Source organism: Hemitrygon akajei, unplaced genomic scaffold (assembly GCF_048418815.1).
Source record: "Hemitrygon akajei unplaced genomic scaffold, sHemAka1.3 Scf000089, whole genome shotgun sequence".
NCBI classification, from domain to species: Eukaryota; Metazoa; Chordata; class Chondrichthyes; order Myliobatiformes; family Dasyatidae; genus Hemitrygon; species Hemitrygon akajei.
The window spans coordinates 1465174-1479240 of NW_027331975.1; the positions used below are offsets into that span (position 1 = coordinate 1465174).

Below are 14067 nucleotides of genomic sequence, written 5' to 3' on the forward strand. Positions count from 1 at the left end.
TGAGGACGTCCCTGAGTTTCACGCATGCGCGCAGTACACTGAAGGCCTTGAAAATGTCGGTTGCAGGTAAGAGTGTTTCTCCGTGTTTTTATCTTAAACACCGACTTCGGGATAATTCCTCTGAATTTCTTACACTGTGGCCAGCAATCCCGGGACAGTCCTGCTCTCTTCCCTCTCTCTTAGCCCCACGAACCGTACACGGGCCCCGGGGAGCTTCCGACTGATGAGGGAATCGGAACCGGTGGATCTCTCAGACGGAGCTGAGCTCCAGCTATCCAAATGCAAGGATTAGGAACTCGGAGAAAGGGAACAAAATCTTTTACATCAGCAGTTGAGAAAATCGGCAGTAGTACTCTTTTCTGTAGATGCTGCCTGGCCTGCTGAGCTCCTCCAGTATTTTGTGTGTGTTGCTTCCTCTACCTCCTCTTGCTCTGGGCTTTTCTACCGGTGAGAACATATTTTGTCCCATTCTCTCTGGGTACGTAATGATATCAAACACCTTTGCCCTGGGCAAAGTAGCTTTCACATCCCAAATGTGCCAGACACCAGTGAGACAGACTACTGCCCTTCCCTTCATATTCATTGACATTGCATTCACTGAGTACACCACCGTCAGTCATTGGGGGAGGGTTCAGAGGAAATATTTATGTAGAGTACAGAAACTAGTGATGCCTGTTTGCATTTTGGTGATGCAAAAGTTGCTGGAGAATTTGCAAGTGGGAAGAAGTGGAATGATATTTGGAAATCTGACTTTTTAAAGCATAATTTAGCAAGTGAACCACATATGGACAATGTGCAAAAGCTTTGGTGAGAAAATCCTTCATTACCTGTTACAGGCCTGCTACATAGGTTGTGTGAGAGTGCAGATGAACTCGATCAAACCCAGAGGAGATCAAAGTTCCTATTGACAGTGATTTGCTAGCTGTGAAAATGAATACCTCTCTATATAAAATTCCCTGTGCACATCTTGTCACTGGGTAAAAAATGCACAGTACAAGATTTATCTGCACACTGGTTATTACAAATTAGAGGGGTATTGGAGGGAAGGAGGGGAGACCTCCAGTGTCCTTGATGCCTTCACCTACAAGATGTGCAGCTTGTAACCCTGCACTTCAATGAGCTGCAACTTGAAATGGGTGAATTCCAGGTCATCCAGCAGTTGGATGGGGTGATAGATATGACATGAAGAGAGGTGAGTTACTCCCAAGGTGCAGGACACAGGAAACTGGGAGAGAGTCAGGAAGGGGAATGAGGTTAAATATCCATCGCAGAGTACTCTAGTGGCCATCCCCCAAAAACAACAGGTGGACCACTTTAGAAGCTGTTGGGGGGAAATTACCTGGCAGAGGAAAGTCAAAAGGCTGATAGGGGATTCATTAGTTAGAGGAACAGAACAAGAGGGGATGAATATCCTAGTGGTAAGTCTTGCTAGTGGTAGTGAACAGGGGAGGGGGTGATGTGGTTAAAATAAGTTGCAGGGGGAATGGGAGCCAGAATGACAGAACAGATAGTGGAGAGGGTGAATTGAATTGACTTTATTAAATACCTACTACATAAACATGAGTAGAAATATTTACCTTACATCTCCATCTAAATGTGCAATGTGTAATTTATAGTAATTTATAATAGATCGTCTGTACATAGGACAGTCAATATAACATGGAAATGCAATTGTATCAGCATGGATTAATCAGTCTGATGGCCTGGTGGAATATGATGTCCCGGAGCCTGTTGCTCCTTTTGCTGTGGTACCGTTTCCTGGATGGTAACAGCAGGAACAGTTTGTGGATGTGGTGAATTAGGCCAGTTTGTCCCTGATATTCGTTGGGCCCTTTTTACACACCTGTCCGTGTAAATGTACTGAATCGTGGAAAGTAGATTGTGCAATGTATAATTTCCTTGTTTATATTTAGAGACATTTTTTGGTGTATAAAATGATGAGGGGTATTGAGCATGTGAGTGACCAGAGGAGTGTTTTTTTCCCCCAGGGTTGAAATGGTTAACGCCGCTTTTCCACACTCCCATAGACCCTTTGTCCATCTCCTGAGTAAATAGAGTTTGAAAATTATTTAAGATCTCCCCCATCTGCTTTGTTTCCACACGTGGATTGTCATTCCGGTCTTCCAGAGGACCAACTTTGTGCCTTGCAATCCTTTTGCTCTTAATCTATCACTAGAATCCCTGAGGATTATCCTTCACCTTTTCTGTGACAGCAACCTCATGCCATCTTTTAGCCATCCTGATTTATTTCTTATGTGTTCTCTTGCATTTCTTATACTCCATAAGAAACTGACTGCCTATCCCTGTTGTGCAATTCCATTTTGTGCTTTACCAGGGTCTCAATATCACTTGCAATCCAAGTTTCCCTACAGTTTCTATCTTTACCTTTTATTCTGACATACCCGCTTACTACTTTCAAAATTTTGCTTTGAAGGCCTCCCGTTTACCAAGCACACCTTTGCCATAAAGCAGCCTGTCCCAATCCACAGTTGCCAGATCCTAGTGTTGATTCCAGGTGTTGATCATGCCCTGAACTCATCCACCTTTCCTACGCTGCTCCTTGTATTTAAATATACAGGGCTCAGCATATTCACTGCACCATGCACAGCTTTTTCATTCCTGACTTTGTCTGAGGCCTGAACAACATCTGTCTCCACAACCTCTCCACTATCTGTTCTGTTATTCAGGCTCCCATTCCCCCTGCAACTTTAGTTTAACCCTCCTTACCCCCCACCTCCCAGCATGCAGATCTATCAGCCCTTTGGCTTTCCTCTCCCAGATCAATAAAAAGGAGGTGCATACCAGGTACAGGCAGATAGGAACAAATGGGGTAGTTATGAAATACAGGAAATTCAAGTGAACACTTATGAAAGAAATAAAGGCATGAGGTTGCCCCAGCAGACAAGGTGAAGGATAATCCTCAGGGATTCTGCAGACATGTTAAGAGCAAAAATATTGCAAGGGAAAAAAATAATTCTCTGGAAGATCAGAATGGTAATCCATATGAAGGGATAACATAGACTTGTGGAGATTTTTTTTGCATCCGTATTTACTCAAGAGATGAACACAGAGTCTGTAGAAGTGAGGCAAAGCCACATCAACTTCATGGACCCTGTACAGATTACAGAGGTGGAGGGGTTTGCTGTCTTGAGGCAAATTAATGTGGATCAATCCCCAGGGCCTTACAAGTTGTTCACTAGGACCCTGCGGAAGACAAGTGCAGAAATTATCGGGGCCTTAGCACAGATATTTAAATCATCCTTAGTAACAGGTGAGGTACTGGATGATTGGAGGACAGATAATGTTGCTCTGCTGTTCTAGAGAGGCTGTAAAAATGAACTAGGAAATTACATGTTTGTGGGCTTGACATCAGTACTGGGAAAGTTATTGGAATGTGTGTGCAGGAACCAAGTATATACTGTAAGTATTTGGATAGGTGTGGACTGATAAAGGATAGACAGCATGGCTCTAGCCAATCTTTTACAGTCTCTCGAGGAAGTTATCAGGAAAGTGGATGAAGACAAGGCAGTGGATGTTTTCTACATGGACGTTAGCAAGGCACTTGACAAAGTCTCATATGGGAGGTTGGTCAAGAAGGTTCAGTCACTCAGCTTTCAAGATTAGACAGTAAATTGGATGAGACACTGTCTTTGGGAGAAGCCAGAGTGTGGTAGCAGATGGTTGCCTCTCTGACTGAAGGCCTGTGACTAGTGGTTGCCACAGGGATCAGTGCTGGATCTGTTGTTGTTTGTCATGTATATCTGTAATCTGGATGATAGTGTGGTTAACTGGATCAGCAAATTTGTGGATGACACCAAGACTGGGGTTTTAGCGGACTGCGAGAAGACTATCATGGCTTGCAGTGTGATCTGGACCAGGTGGGAAAATGGTTTTAGAAATGGAAAATGGAATTTAATGCAGACCAGTGTGAGTTGTTGCACTTTGGTATGACCTACCAAGGGAGGTCTTTCACAGTGACTGGTCGGGCACGGAGGAGTGTTGTAGAAGAAAGGGACCTGGGAATACAAGTCCTTAATTCACTGAAAGTGGTATCACAGTTAGATAGGGATGGAAAGAATGATTTCAGCCCATTGCCCTTCATGAACCAAAGTACTGACAACAATAGATGGATGTTATATTGACTTCTAGAAGACATTGGTGAGGCCTAATTTGAAGTATTGTGTGCAGTTTTGGTCACCTACTGGAAAGATGTAAAAGAAGATCAGAGATTTCAGAGAAAATTCACAAGGATGTTGCCATGTCTGGAGGACTTGGGTTATAAGGAAAGATTGAACAAATCAGGACTTTATTCCTTGGAATGCAGAAGATTGAGGGGAGATTTGATTGAGACAGAGTGGCACAGATCGTGTTAATGCAAGCTGGCTTTTTCCATGAAGATTGCGGGGGGGGGGGGGGACAACCAGAGGCCATGGGTTAAGGGTGAAAGGTGAAATGTTAAGGGGAACATGAGGGAAACTTCTTCACACAGACGGTCATCCGGGTGTGGAATGAGCAGCCAGCACAAGTGGTGCATGCGAGCTCGATTTCAACACTTAAGAGGTTTGTGTTGGTACCTGGATGGCAGAGGTGTGGGAGTGGGCAGTTTAAATAGTTCAGCACAAACTAGATGGCCCAAAGGGCCTGTTTCTGTGTTGAAATTTTCTATGATTGTGACAAGAACCTGAAATAATACAAAAACTCACTCTAACCCCTTTTGACAGCTGCGTGAATCAACCAGTCATTTCAGCAGGAATGTTTTATATGGCGTTAAAACTGTGGCACTTTAAGTTAATAATACATAAAAGAAAATACCAGCTGCACGTCAAGAAAAACTATTTGTGTGAGAGTGTTTCAGTTACTGTGGGGCCAGGCACCCATGCAGCTCAGCAGGAACAGGGAATAATACCAATGGAGGGAGTCAAACTGAGCCAAGGCACAGATTGGAGACGGCTGAAATGCCCCATTCTTATACAGACAGGAAGAGCATCAGAGAATTGATGGTCATTCCAGATACCAGCACTCTGCCCAGTCAGGAGATGATTTCTCTGTCCAACTTGGGTAGAACTTCACTGTAACAGTGTGATACCAGATCAAACCTTGGCAACTCAAGTAATCTCATCTGAAATGTTGTCCTACACCCATTGATGGATTTTGTAAATCTTTTTACAGGTTAAAAATGAGAAGGAATTCGTCTCCAGGAAGCTCAAACACGGCACAGCAGTTTTGTTGTCTCTCTCTAGAATTTAAGAAGTGGAGCAAGGGATCCAATTGACCACCCTTCCTGCTCAGACTGTGGGGAGGGATTCACTCGGTCATTTGACCAACTGGCACGCCTGTAATTTACACAGGAGAAAGGCCGTTCACCTGCTCAGACAGTGGGAATGGATTCACTCGGTTATCACAATTGAAGGTACATCAGCAAGTTCACACTGGGCAAGGCCTGTTCTGTGTGTGAGAAAGGATTCACTCAGTTTTCCCACCTGTGGACACACCAGTCAGTTCACACCACACCGGGCAAAGGCTGGTCATCTGCTGAATTTCTGGGAAAGGATTCACACAGTCATCTGACCTAATGGCTCACCAGCGGGTTCACACTCTGGAGAAGCCATTCATCTGCTCAGTCTGTGGGAAGGGATTCACTCTGTCATCCAACCTACGGAGACATCAGCGAGCCCACACTGGGGAGAAGCCATTCACCTGCTCAGTCTGTGGTAAGAGATTCACTCAGTCATCCCACCTACAGAGTCATCAGCGAGTTCACACTGGGGAGAAGCCATTCACCTGCTCAGTCTGTGGGAAAGGATTCACTCTGTCATCTACCCTACTGGTACATCAGCGAGTTCACACTGGGGAGAAGCCATTCACCTGCTCAGAATGTGGGAAAGGATTCACTCGGTCATTTACCCTACTGGTACATCAGCGAGTTCACACTGGGGAGAAGCCGTTCACCTGCTCAGTCTGTGGGAAGAGCTTCACTCATTTATCCACCCTATGGAATCATCAGCGAGTTCACACTGGGGAGAGGCCGTTCACCTGCTCAGTCTGTGGGAAAGGATTCACTCAGTCATCTACCCTACTGGTACATCAGCGAGTTCACACTGGGGAGAAGCCATTCACCTGCTCAGTCTGTGGGAAAGGATTCACTCAGTCATCTACCCTACTGGTACATCAGCGAGTTCACACTGGGGAGAAGCCATTCACCTGCTCAGTCTGTGGGAAAGGATTCACTCAGTCATCTACCCTACTGGTACATCAGCGAGTTCACACTGGGGAGAGGCCGTTCACCTGCTCAGTCTGTGGGAAGAGCTTCACTCATTTATCCACCCTATGGAATCATCAGCGAGTTCACACTGGGGAGAGGCCGTTCACCTGCTCAGTCTGTGGGAAAGGATTCACTCAGTCATCTACCCTACTGGTACATCAGCAAGTTCACACTGGGGAGAAGCCGTTCACCTGCTCAGTCTGTGGGAAGAGCTTCACTCATTTATCCACCCTATGGAATCATCAGCGAGTTCACACTGGGGAGAGGCCGTTCACCTGCTCAGTCTGTGGGAAAGGATTCACTCAGTCATCTACCCTACTGGTACATCAGCGAGTTCACACTGGGGAGAGGCCGTTCACCTGCTCAGTCTGTGGGAAGGGATTCACTGAGTCATCTACCCTACTGGTACATCAGCGAGTTCACACTGGGGAGAGGCCGTTCACCTGCTCAGTCTGTGGGAAGGGATTCACTGAGTCATCTACCCTACTGGTACATCAGCGAGTTCACACTGCGGAGAGGCCGTTCACCTGCTCAGTCTGTGGGAAAGGATTCACTCAGTCATCTACCCTACTGGTACATCAGCGAGTTCACACTGGGGAGAAGCCATTCACCTGCTCAGTCTGTGGGAAAGGATTCACTCAGTCATCTACCCTACTGGTACATCAGCGAGTTCACACTGGGGAGAAGCCATTCACCTGCTCAGTCTGTGGGAAAGGATTCACTCAGTCATCTACCCTACTGGTACATCAGCGAGTTCACACTGGGGAGAGGCCGTTCACCTGCTCAGTCTGTGGGAAGAGCTTCACTCATTTATCCACCCTATGGAATCATCAGCGAGTTCACACTGGGGAGAGGCCGTTCACCTGCTCAGTCTGTGGGAAAGGATTCACTCAGTCATCTACCCTACTGGTACATCAGCAAGTTCACACTGGGGAGAAGCCGTTCACCTGCTCAGTCTGTGGGAAGAGCTTCACTCATTTATCCACCCTATGGAATCATCAGCGAGTTCACACTGGGGAGAGGCCGTTCACCTGCTCAGTCTGTGGGAAAGGATTCACTCAGTCATCTACCCTACTGGTACATCAGCGAGTTCACACTGGGGAGAGGCCGTTCACCTGCTCAGTCTGTGGGAAGGGATTCACTGAGTCATCTACCCTACTGGTACATCAGCGAGTTCACACTGGGGAGAGGCCGTTCACCTGCTCAGTCTGTGGGAAGGGATTCACTGAGTCATCTACCCTACTGGTACATCAGCGAGTTCACACTGCGGAGAGGCCGTTCACCTGCTCAGTCTGTGGGAAGGGATTCACTCAGTCATCCGACCTACAGAGTCATCAGTGAGTTCACAGTGGGGAGAAGCTGTTCACCTGCTCAGTCTAGGAAGGGATTCTCTCAGTCATTCACCCTACAGAGTCATCAGCGAGTTCACACTAGAGACAGGCCGTTCACCTGCTGAGAATGTGGGAAAGGATTCACTCAGTCATCCCACCTGCTGGCACACCTGTCAGCTCACAATGGGGAGTGGCCATTGTTTTGAATCCCTGGGTTTTGTTTGCTGTGGACTCTCATTTTAAGAGAGAGAGAGAGAGAGATTAAGAAGGCAAATGTGTCTGACTTGCAGCTTGTTTACATCGCGTGCAGCTTGTTTAGTTTTAACCGAGGACACATACACTCAGAGTCAGATGTAGACGAAGGAGGAAAAATGGAAGGATCGAAACCAGGGAACTAGTGGCCGAGGGTCATTGTTTGGAACTTTCCTTTGCCCACAAGGGTGGGTTAATTATCGATTCACCGTACATCAAATGTGTGGTTGTCACCTCATTTTATCCATAGGAGTGGATCTGATTTGGCGCATCCTGTGAAGACCACTTATGTGTTAACCCTTGCCTGGCTGTGGTGTGGTAGTTCATTAAGACGATACCAATTATGACAAGTCACTTCGGGTGATAATTAGTATGTGGATTTGGAAGGATGACAGATAAAATCTACAGTGACTGTTGGTCTCGTTTTACCACCATGGAACCTGTGGAATACGACATAATTGCCTTCTCTCAACATTTACCCTGGATTACAATGATCTCTCTCTCATCACCTATTCTGTGGTTGAACTGAACTTTCATACTTTACCATCTCAAGACTCCAAGCCTTGTTTCCCCCGAGCTATATAGTTTGGGAGTTATATTTATACACATAACTCTCAGGAGGAAATGTGCAGATGCTGGAAATTCAAACAACACACACAAAATGCTTGTGGAACACAGCAGGCCAGGCAGCATCTATAAGGAGAAGAACTGTCGACGGTTCAGACTGAGACCCTTCGTCAGGACTAACTGAAAGGAAAGATACTAAGAGATTTGAATGTAATGCGGGGAGGGGGATATGAGAAATGATAGGAGAAGACCGGAGGTGGTGGGATGAAGCTAAGAGCTGGAAAGGTGATTGGCGAAAGTGATACAGAGCTGGAGATGGGAAAGGATCATCGGACAGGAGGCCTCGGGAGAAAGAAAGGTGGGGGGGAAGCACCAGAGAGACATAGAAAACAGGCAAACAATTAAATATGTCAGTGATGTGGTAAGAAGGGGAAGAGGGGCATTAACGGAAGTTAGAGAAGTCAATTTTCATCCCATCAGGTTGGAGGCTACCCAGCCGGTATATAAGGTGTTGTTCCTCCAACCTGAGTTTAGATTAATTTTGACAGTAGAGGAGGCCGTGGATAGACATATCAGAATGGGAATGGGACGTTGAATTAAAATGTGTGGCCACTGGGAGTAGTCTGTTGCTGCTGGTTTGTTTCTAAAGCGTTACGGTTTGTAACAAAATGGGGCCTGCATCTGGGATATGAACAAATTTAAGGATTGATTTATTATCGATTTCATTGGGGAAATCCCTTTTGATTTATTTGTGTGTGGAAAACCAGCAGCAATGGATGTTGATAGATATCTGGAAGTGTGAACCTCTCAGGCATTAGAGGACACCAGAAGGATTGAGTTATTGAGTATTGCTAAAACGTTAATACTTGCTAAGGTGAAATTGACAATGAGGAGGGCACAGATGCAGAGGATAATAGCTGAACATTATGTATCTGAGGGTGTATTTAAAGTGGAGGAGTTGGAGGTGTTTCCTGAAAGTAAACCTAGTGAGCTTGAGCTCCAGTACAAGTGAGAAAAATTAAAGATGGAGACTGCGGAAAGGCAGATACTGTTTGAGGCCTCCACTCCATGGACTCTTCCTACACTTCCCCTCCCTTGGAAAAGCAGGCCATGTACTCAAAGAACCTCATTACCTGGACATTCTTGCTACAAACCCGCTCCCCCATCGGGGAAGAGATACAAAAGCCTTAAAGTGCGTAACACCAGGCTAAAGGATGGCTTCCTGTCTGCAGTTATAAGCCAAATGAATGATAAAATGGACTCGGCCTCACAATGTAATTGATGTGACCCTGCACCATATGTCTATCTGCACTGCACTTTCTCTGCAGCCTTAATGCTTTGTTACAGTTATTGTTTTGTTGTATATCAGCTCAATGTACTGTTGTAATGTATCTGTCTGTGTGGATGGTACATTAGGCAAGATTTCCACTGTAGCTCAGTACATGATGATAATAAACAAATTTCCCATTTTAATTGTGTGGAAATATTAGACAGACTAAGCTTCTGCTCTGGAAGCTCAGAAGGAAACTGAACTGTTGTCATTTCTGTGGAAAGCAAATATATGGAAAATGCTTTAATCTCACATTACGATCTGCGGTAACTGGGATCAGTTGACCGGTGGTGGGTCTCCCATAACAATATCAGAATCAGGTTTAATAGCACCGGCATGTGTCATGAAATTTGTTGTCCCTGCGGTAGTAGTAGAACCTAATCCATGACAATAATTTTTAACAATTGTGATTTAAAATAAGAATATACATATATAGTACAAAAATAGAAAAAAAAATTAAAGATATAATAACTATCTTAATTGTGTGGAACTATTTGACTGACTGGGTTGTTGCTTTGGAAATTCTGAGGTGAAGCTGAACTGAACTTTACACATTTATGAGAAGCTCAGATAAATAGAAAAGGCTAAATTCTCACATAAATGAATCATACACCCAGAAACATCGGCTGCACTTCAGCGCCTCAAAACAGTGGAATGAAACATGCAGAAACTATTGCAGAGAAAAAGACATTGTCCACGAGAGGATGTGACAGATCCGGATCTCACTGCCTTGTCTGAACGGGGAAAGATGAAGCTACACGGACACGTAGAGCAGTGACCCGCAGATGCTGCAGATCTGCAGAAAAACATGAACAGGAAACGGGATCAGGTGACGGGTGGAGGGACTCCCACCTGAACCGGTGACTCCGTTTCTCACCCTTCACACACTGCCCGACCCATCCACCGCATTCCCCGCATTATTCCATATTTACCCCAGATACATGATTATTTTTCCACACCATATCTACACCGATCCCTTTCCCTCCACCCCCAGGTCACAGAGTCACGGGCTCGATTCCCATCCCCGTCCGAAACATAATTCAAGCCCAAACAGGAAGTGTCCACGTTTCATTTAAATCAGTTCTGTGTTTATAAACACTAATTTATATTCACATTCCTCCGGCCTCAGTGGACAGGAACACTGAAACATCAAGTGAGAAACAGCAGGAGGTGGCCATTCGGCCCCTGTAACCATCAACAAGATGGCGGCTGCTCTTATCCACATGTTTCTTTCCATTCACCACCCTCGGAGTGAAGACATTTCCTCTCATCTCAGTCCCGGACAGTCCACGCCCTTTTTCAGAGACTGGGATCCCTGGTTCAGCCGGTAATGATGTTGTGCATTTCAATGTGTTCATCCCTCAGTCCTCGATTCCCTAAATGAAAGGGTTATCGTATTTCATCTTTCTCCATATGATGACCCCACCACTCCAGGGATCAGTCTGGTGAATCTTCATTGCACTCTCTATAACAAATACTCTCTAACCTCTTTGTTCATCCTCTATGGAATTAATTTCCATCTTCTGCAGCCCCGTGTTGCCCCCACCACTCACCTCCCACCCCTGTCACTATTTCCACCTTCCCACCTCCCCCCCACCTGGATCCACCTCTCACTCCCCAGCTCTTGTCCCATCCCCACCCCTCACCTCTTTTCTCTGACTATTTCCCGTCCACTCTCAGTCCAGAGGGAGGGTCTCGGTCCGAAGTGTTGACGGTCCATTTCCCTCCACAGATGCTGCCCGACCCACTGAGTTCCTCCGGCAGTTTGTTCTTTGGTCTGTATAACCCGTGTTAGTGTGGGGAGCGGGATTTTACACCATATTCCAGGTACAATCTCAACAAAGCACAAATAATTGTCACTTTGCCCGGACCATCGGCCCCGCTTGCAGGGCAACAGTCTGCCGGTGACTCTCACCACCGTGGGCTCAGACATTTCCACAGATGAGCCCCTCCTGTCCCCACCGGGACAAACATCCTGTCCGCCCCCTCTCTCACCATCTTCATCTTTTCAATAAAATCCCTCCCCGGGGAACCGGCATCAAACCGACGGGCCGAGCGGTCTCCTCCTACCTCTCAGCGATACATCAGACTCCGGCCGCGGGAGACGCTTCACAAACGCCCCAACTTCCCTCGGAGGGAAATGGAAATAAATCAGAAAGCGGACATTTACTTTGAGGTTTTCTCCGCTCTGAGGAGGCGGTCGGCGCTCGAGCGGGAGACGGACTCAGCGGGGTAACGCCCACTCGGCTTGTCCGCCTCCGCGATTGGTTGTAACCAGTGATTGACATCCCTTCGCACCAATGGGAATAGCGCAGCTCCTGAATCCTCTGTTGACAGCGGTGGGGGAGGGGCTGGTCACGTGATTATTAGCCCAGCCGTTAAACCGATAAAGCTCGAGCACAGCAGCGCGTGGGTGACGTAAGACACCGCGCACGTGAGGGCAGATCCCGGTGTCGGGAGCCCGTGTGTGACGTCAGTCGCGCGTGGGGGGAGGAGCTGTGTCTGACGTCACCTGTGGGAGAGCGCTGGCATTTAAAAGCACCTTAATGGACTTTTCAGTGGGACAACGACATTAATCCCGGGTTTCATCACTGAATCCAGTGTTGTGAGATGTAAAGTCCCCTGTTATGTGTCCGGCTGTGCCATGTTGTTGGTGGACTGGGCAGCGTGGTGTTTGTCTCGATTCGGGTCACAACACCAGAATTGCCAGCGGGGTCCACACACAGTGTATTAGTCAACAGAAAACCTCTCGTCCCTGCAGTCTTTGTCTCCTGGTAAACTCAACACCCTGACAGTGTGGACCATAGATACCCCTGCCTCTCAGAGTCAGGTAATCACTCATACAGCTGATCGCTGAGAGGAATTATATTATTGGTCATTAAAGTTCACCCAGATTCGTTTGGACGGATTTGATGCGGAGTTCGGGGGTTTCACAGTGGACGGCCGAACTGTCTCCGTTGTCCAAACATCCTTCCAGGTGAGGCGACACTTCACCTGTGAATCTTCCGGGGTCGCCTGTTGTGTCCGCTGCTCCCGATGCGGCCGCCTCCACACTGGTGACTCCGGCTCCTCCGCGGTTGTGCGGGGTAGGGGTGTTTTTATCGGGTGTCGATATTATTGTTCCCTTTTGTGCGGGAGGTGTGGTTTTTGGGGTTTGAAGACTGGGATCCCGTACTTCTTGATCCGGGGGGTGGGGTAGGTTTGATTTTTCTCTGTGAACGACTTTCATGCTCTTTCTTTGTTTCGTGGTTCTCTGGAGAAGAAAAAAAACAGTTGTTTATGGATATCTGCTTTAATAATAAACTAACCTTTGAACTATCCGCTCCGAGCGGGACTTCCCGGTGTCCAAACATTTTCATTCCGGTTTCCATTCCCGTTGCTACCCGGCCTGCTGTGTTTGGCCAGCATTTTGTTTGTGTTGCTTTGGATTTCCAGGATCTGCAGACTTTGTCGTGTTTGTGATTTTCCTCTCCGTTGTCCCTCCGGCCTCCGGCCACTGGTGGCGCTGTGCGGATCTCCGGCCACTGGTGGCGCTGTGTGGATCTCCCGCCACTGGTGGCGCTCTGCGGACCTCCGGCCTCGGCACCGAGGAGCAGACCTCCGGCCACCGATGGCGCTGCGGAGAAACGCCTGTGAACGCATGCGCGGTGCCGACTGCAGCTGTTTGGCGGTTCTCTGATTCGAGCAGGGGTGAGTAGGGAATGATCCCGGTGTTGTGTAAATGTGGGCCGGTTGCATTGGGAAAGAGCCGGGTCCGAGCTCTACCGGACGGCTGGAGCAGGGGTGCAGTGGCAATTTTTTAGCTGCCGGATCTGTCCGGGGGGAGGAGGTTGGTTGATTGATAAGTTCGCGACCTGAAGTTATACAGCGCTCGGTACCTGCACGTGTAGTTCAACTCTTTGAGTGATTATGCAGAAAGTTTGAAATTAATAACTTTTGTGGTATTTCTGTTTCAGATAATTGAAAATTGCTAGGTTTTGTAAAATTGAATCCTTCCACCTTAGGCCACGAACGTATCAATCACCCTTAGTTTGTGACACCCAATTTGTGTACCTGCGCCTTTCATGTACTGAACAACTTCCTTGCCCCATTCGTGTAATGAGCAGGTACACAAATTGGGTGTGACATATATAGGGCTTCTTGTAACGTCAAGCAGTAAACCAAGATGAAAGAAATATATGAATTCCAGAGCTCCACAGAAATATAGTGATAGCTAAGACATTAACAAGGTTATAGCCTCTCACTACATTTCAGTGTATATCTGGTACAATTAAACATATAATACTTAATTTAATAATATGACAAAGTATTACACAGTTGCACTT

The 14067-nt window shown here is 46.9% G+C and overlaps 3 protein-coding genes across 3 annotated transcripts in view; all 3 read left to right on the forward strand.

Annotated features, from left to right (window-relative positions):
- Positions 1 to 14067, forward strand: part of LOC140722806 (uncharacterized) — an 879998-nt gene that overhangs the window by 851671 nt on the left and 14260 nt on the right. The gene's annotated exons all lie outside the window — the stretch shown is intronic.
- Positions 1 to 14067, forward strand: part of LOC140722804 (uncharacterized) — a 243264-nt gene that overhangs the window by 102966 nt on the left and 126231 nt on the right. The window lies entirely within an intron of this gene.
- LOC140722791 (uncharacterized) lies at positions 54 to 7642 on the forward strand. Its single transcript, XM_073037457.1, is given in 2 exon segments — positions 54 to 66; positions 5622 to 7642. Coding segments are annotated over 2 exon segments (2034 nt in total).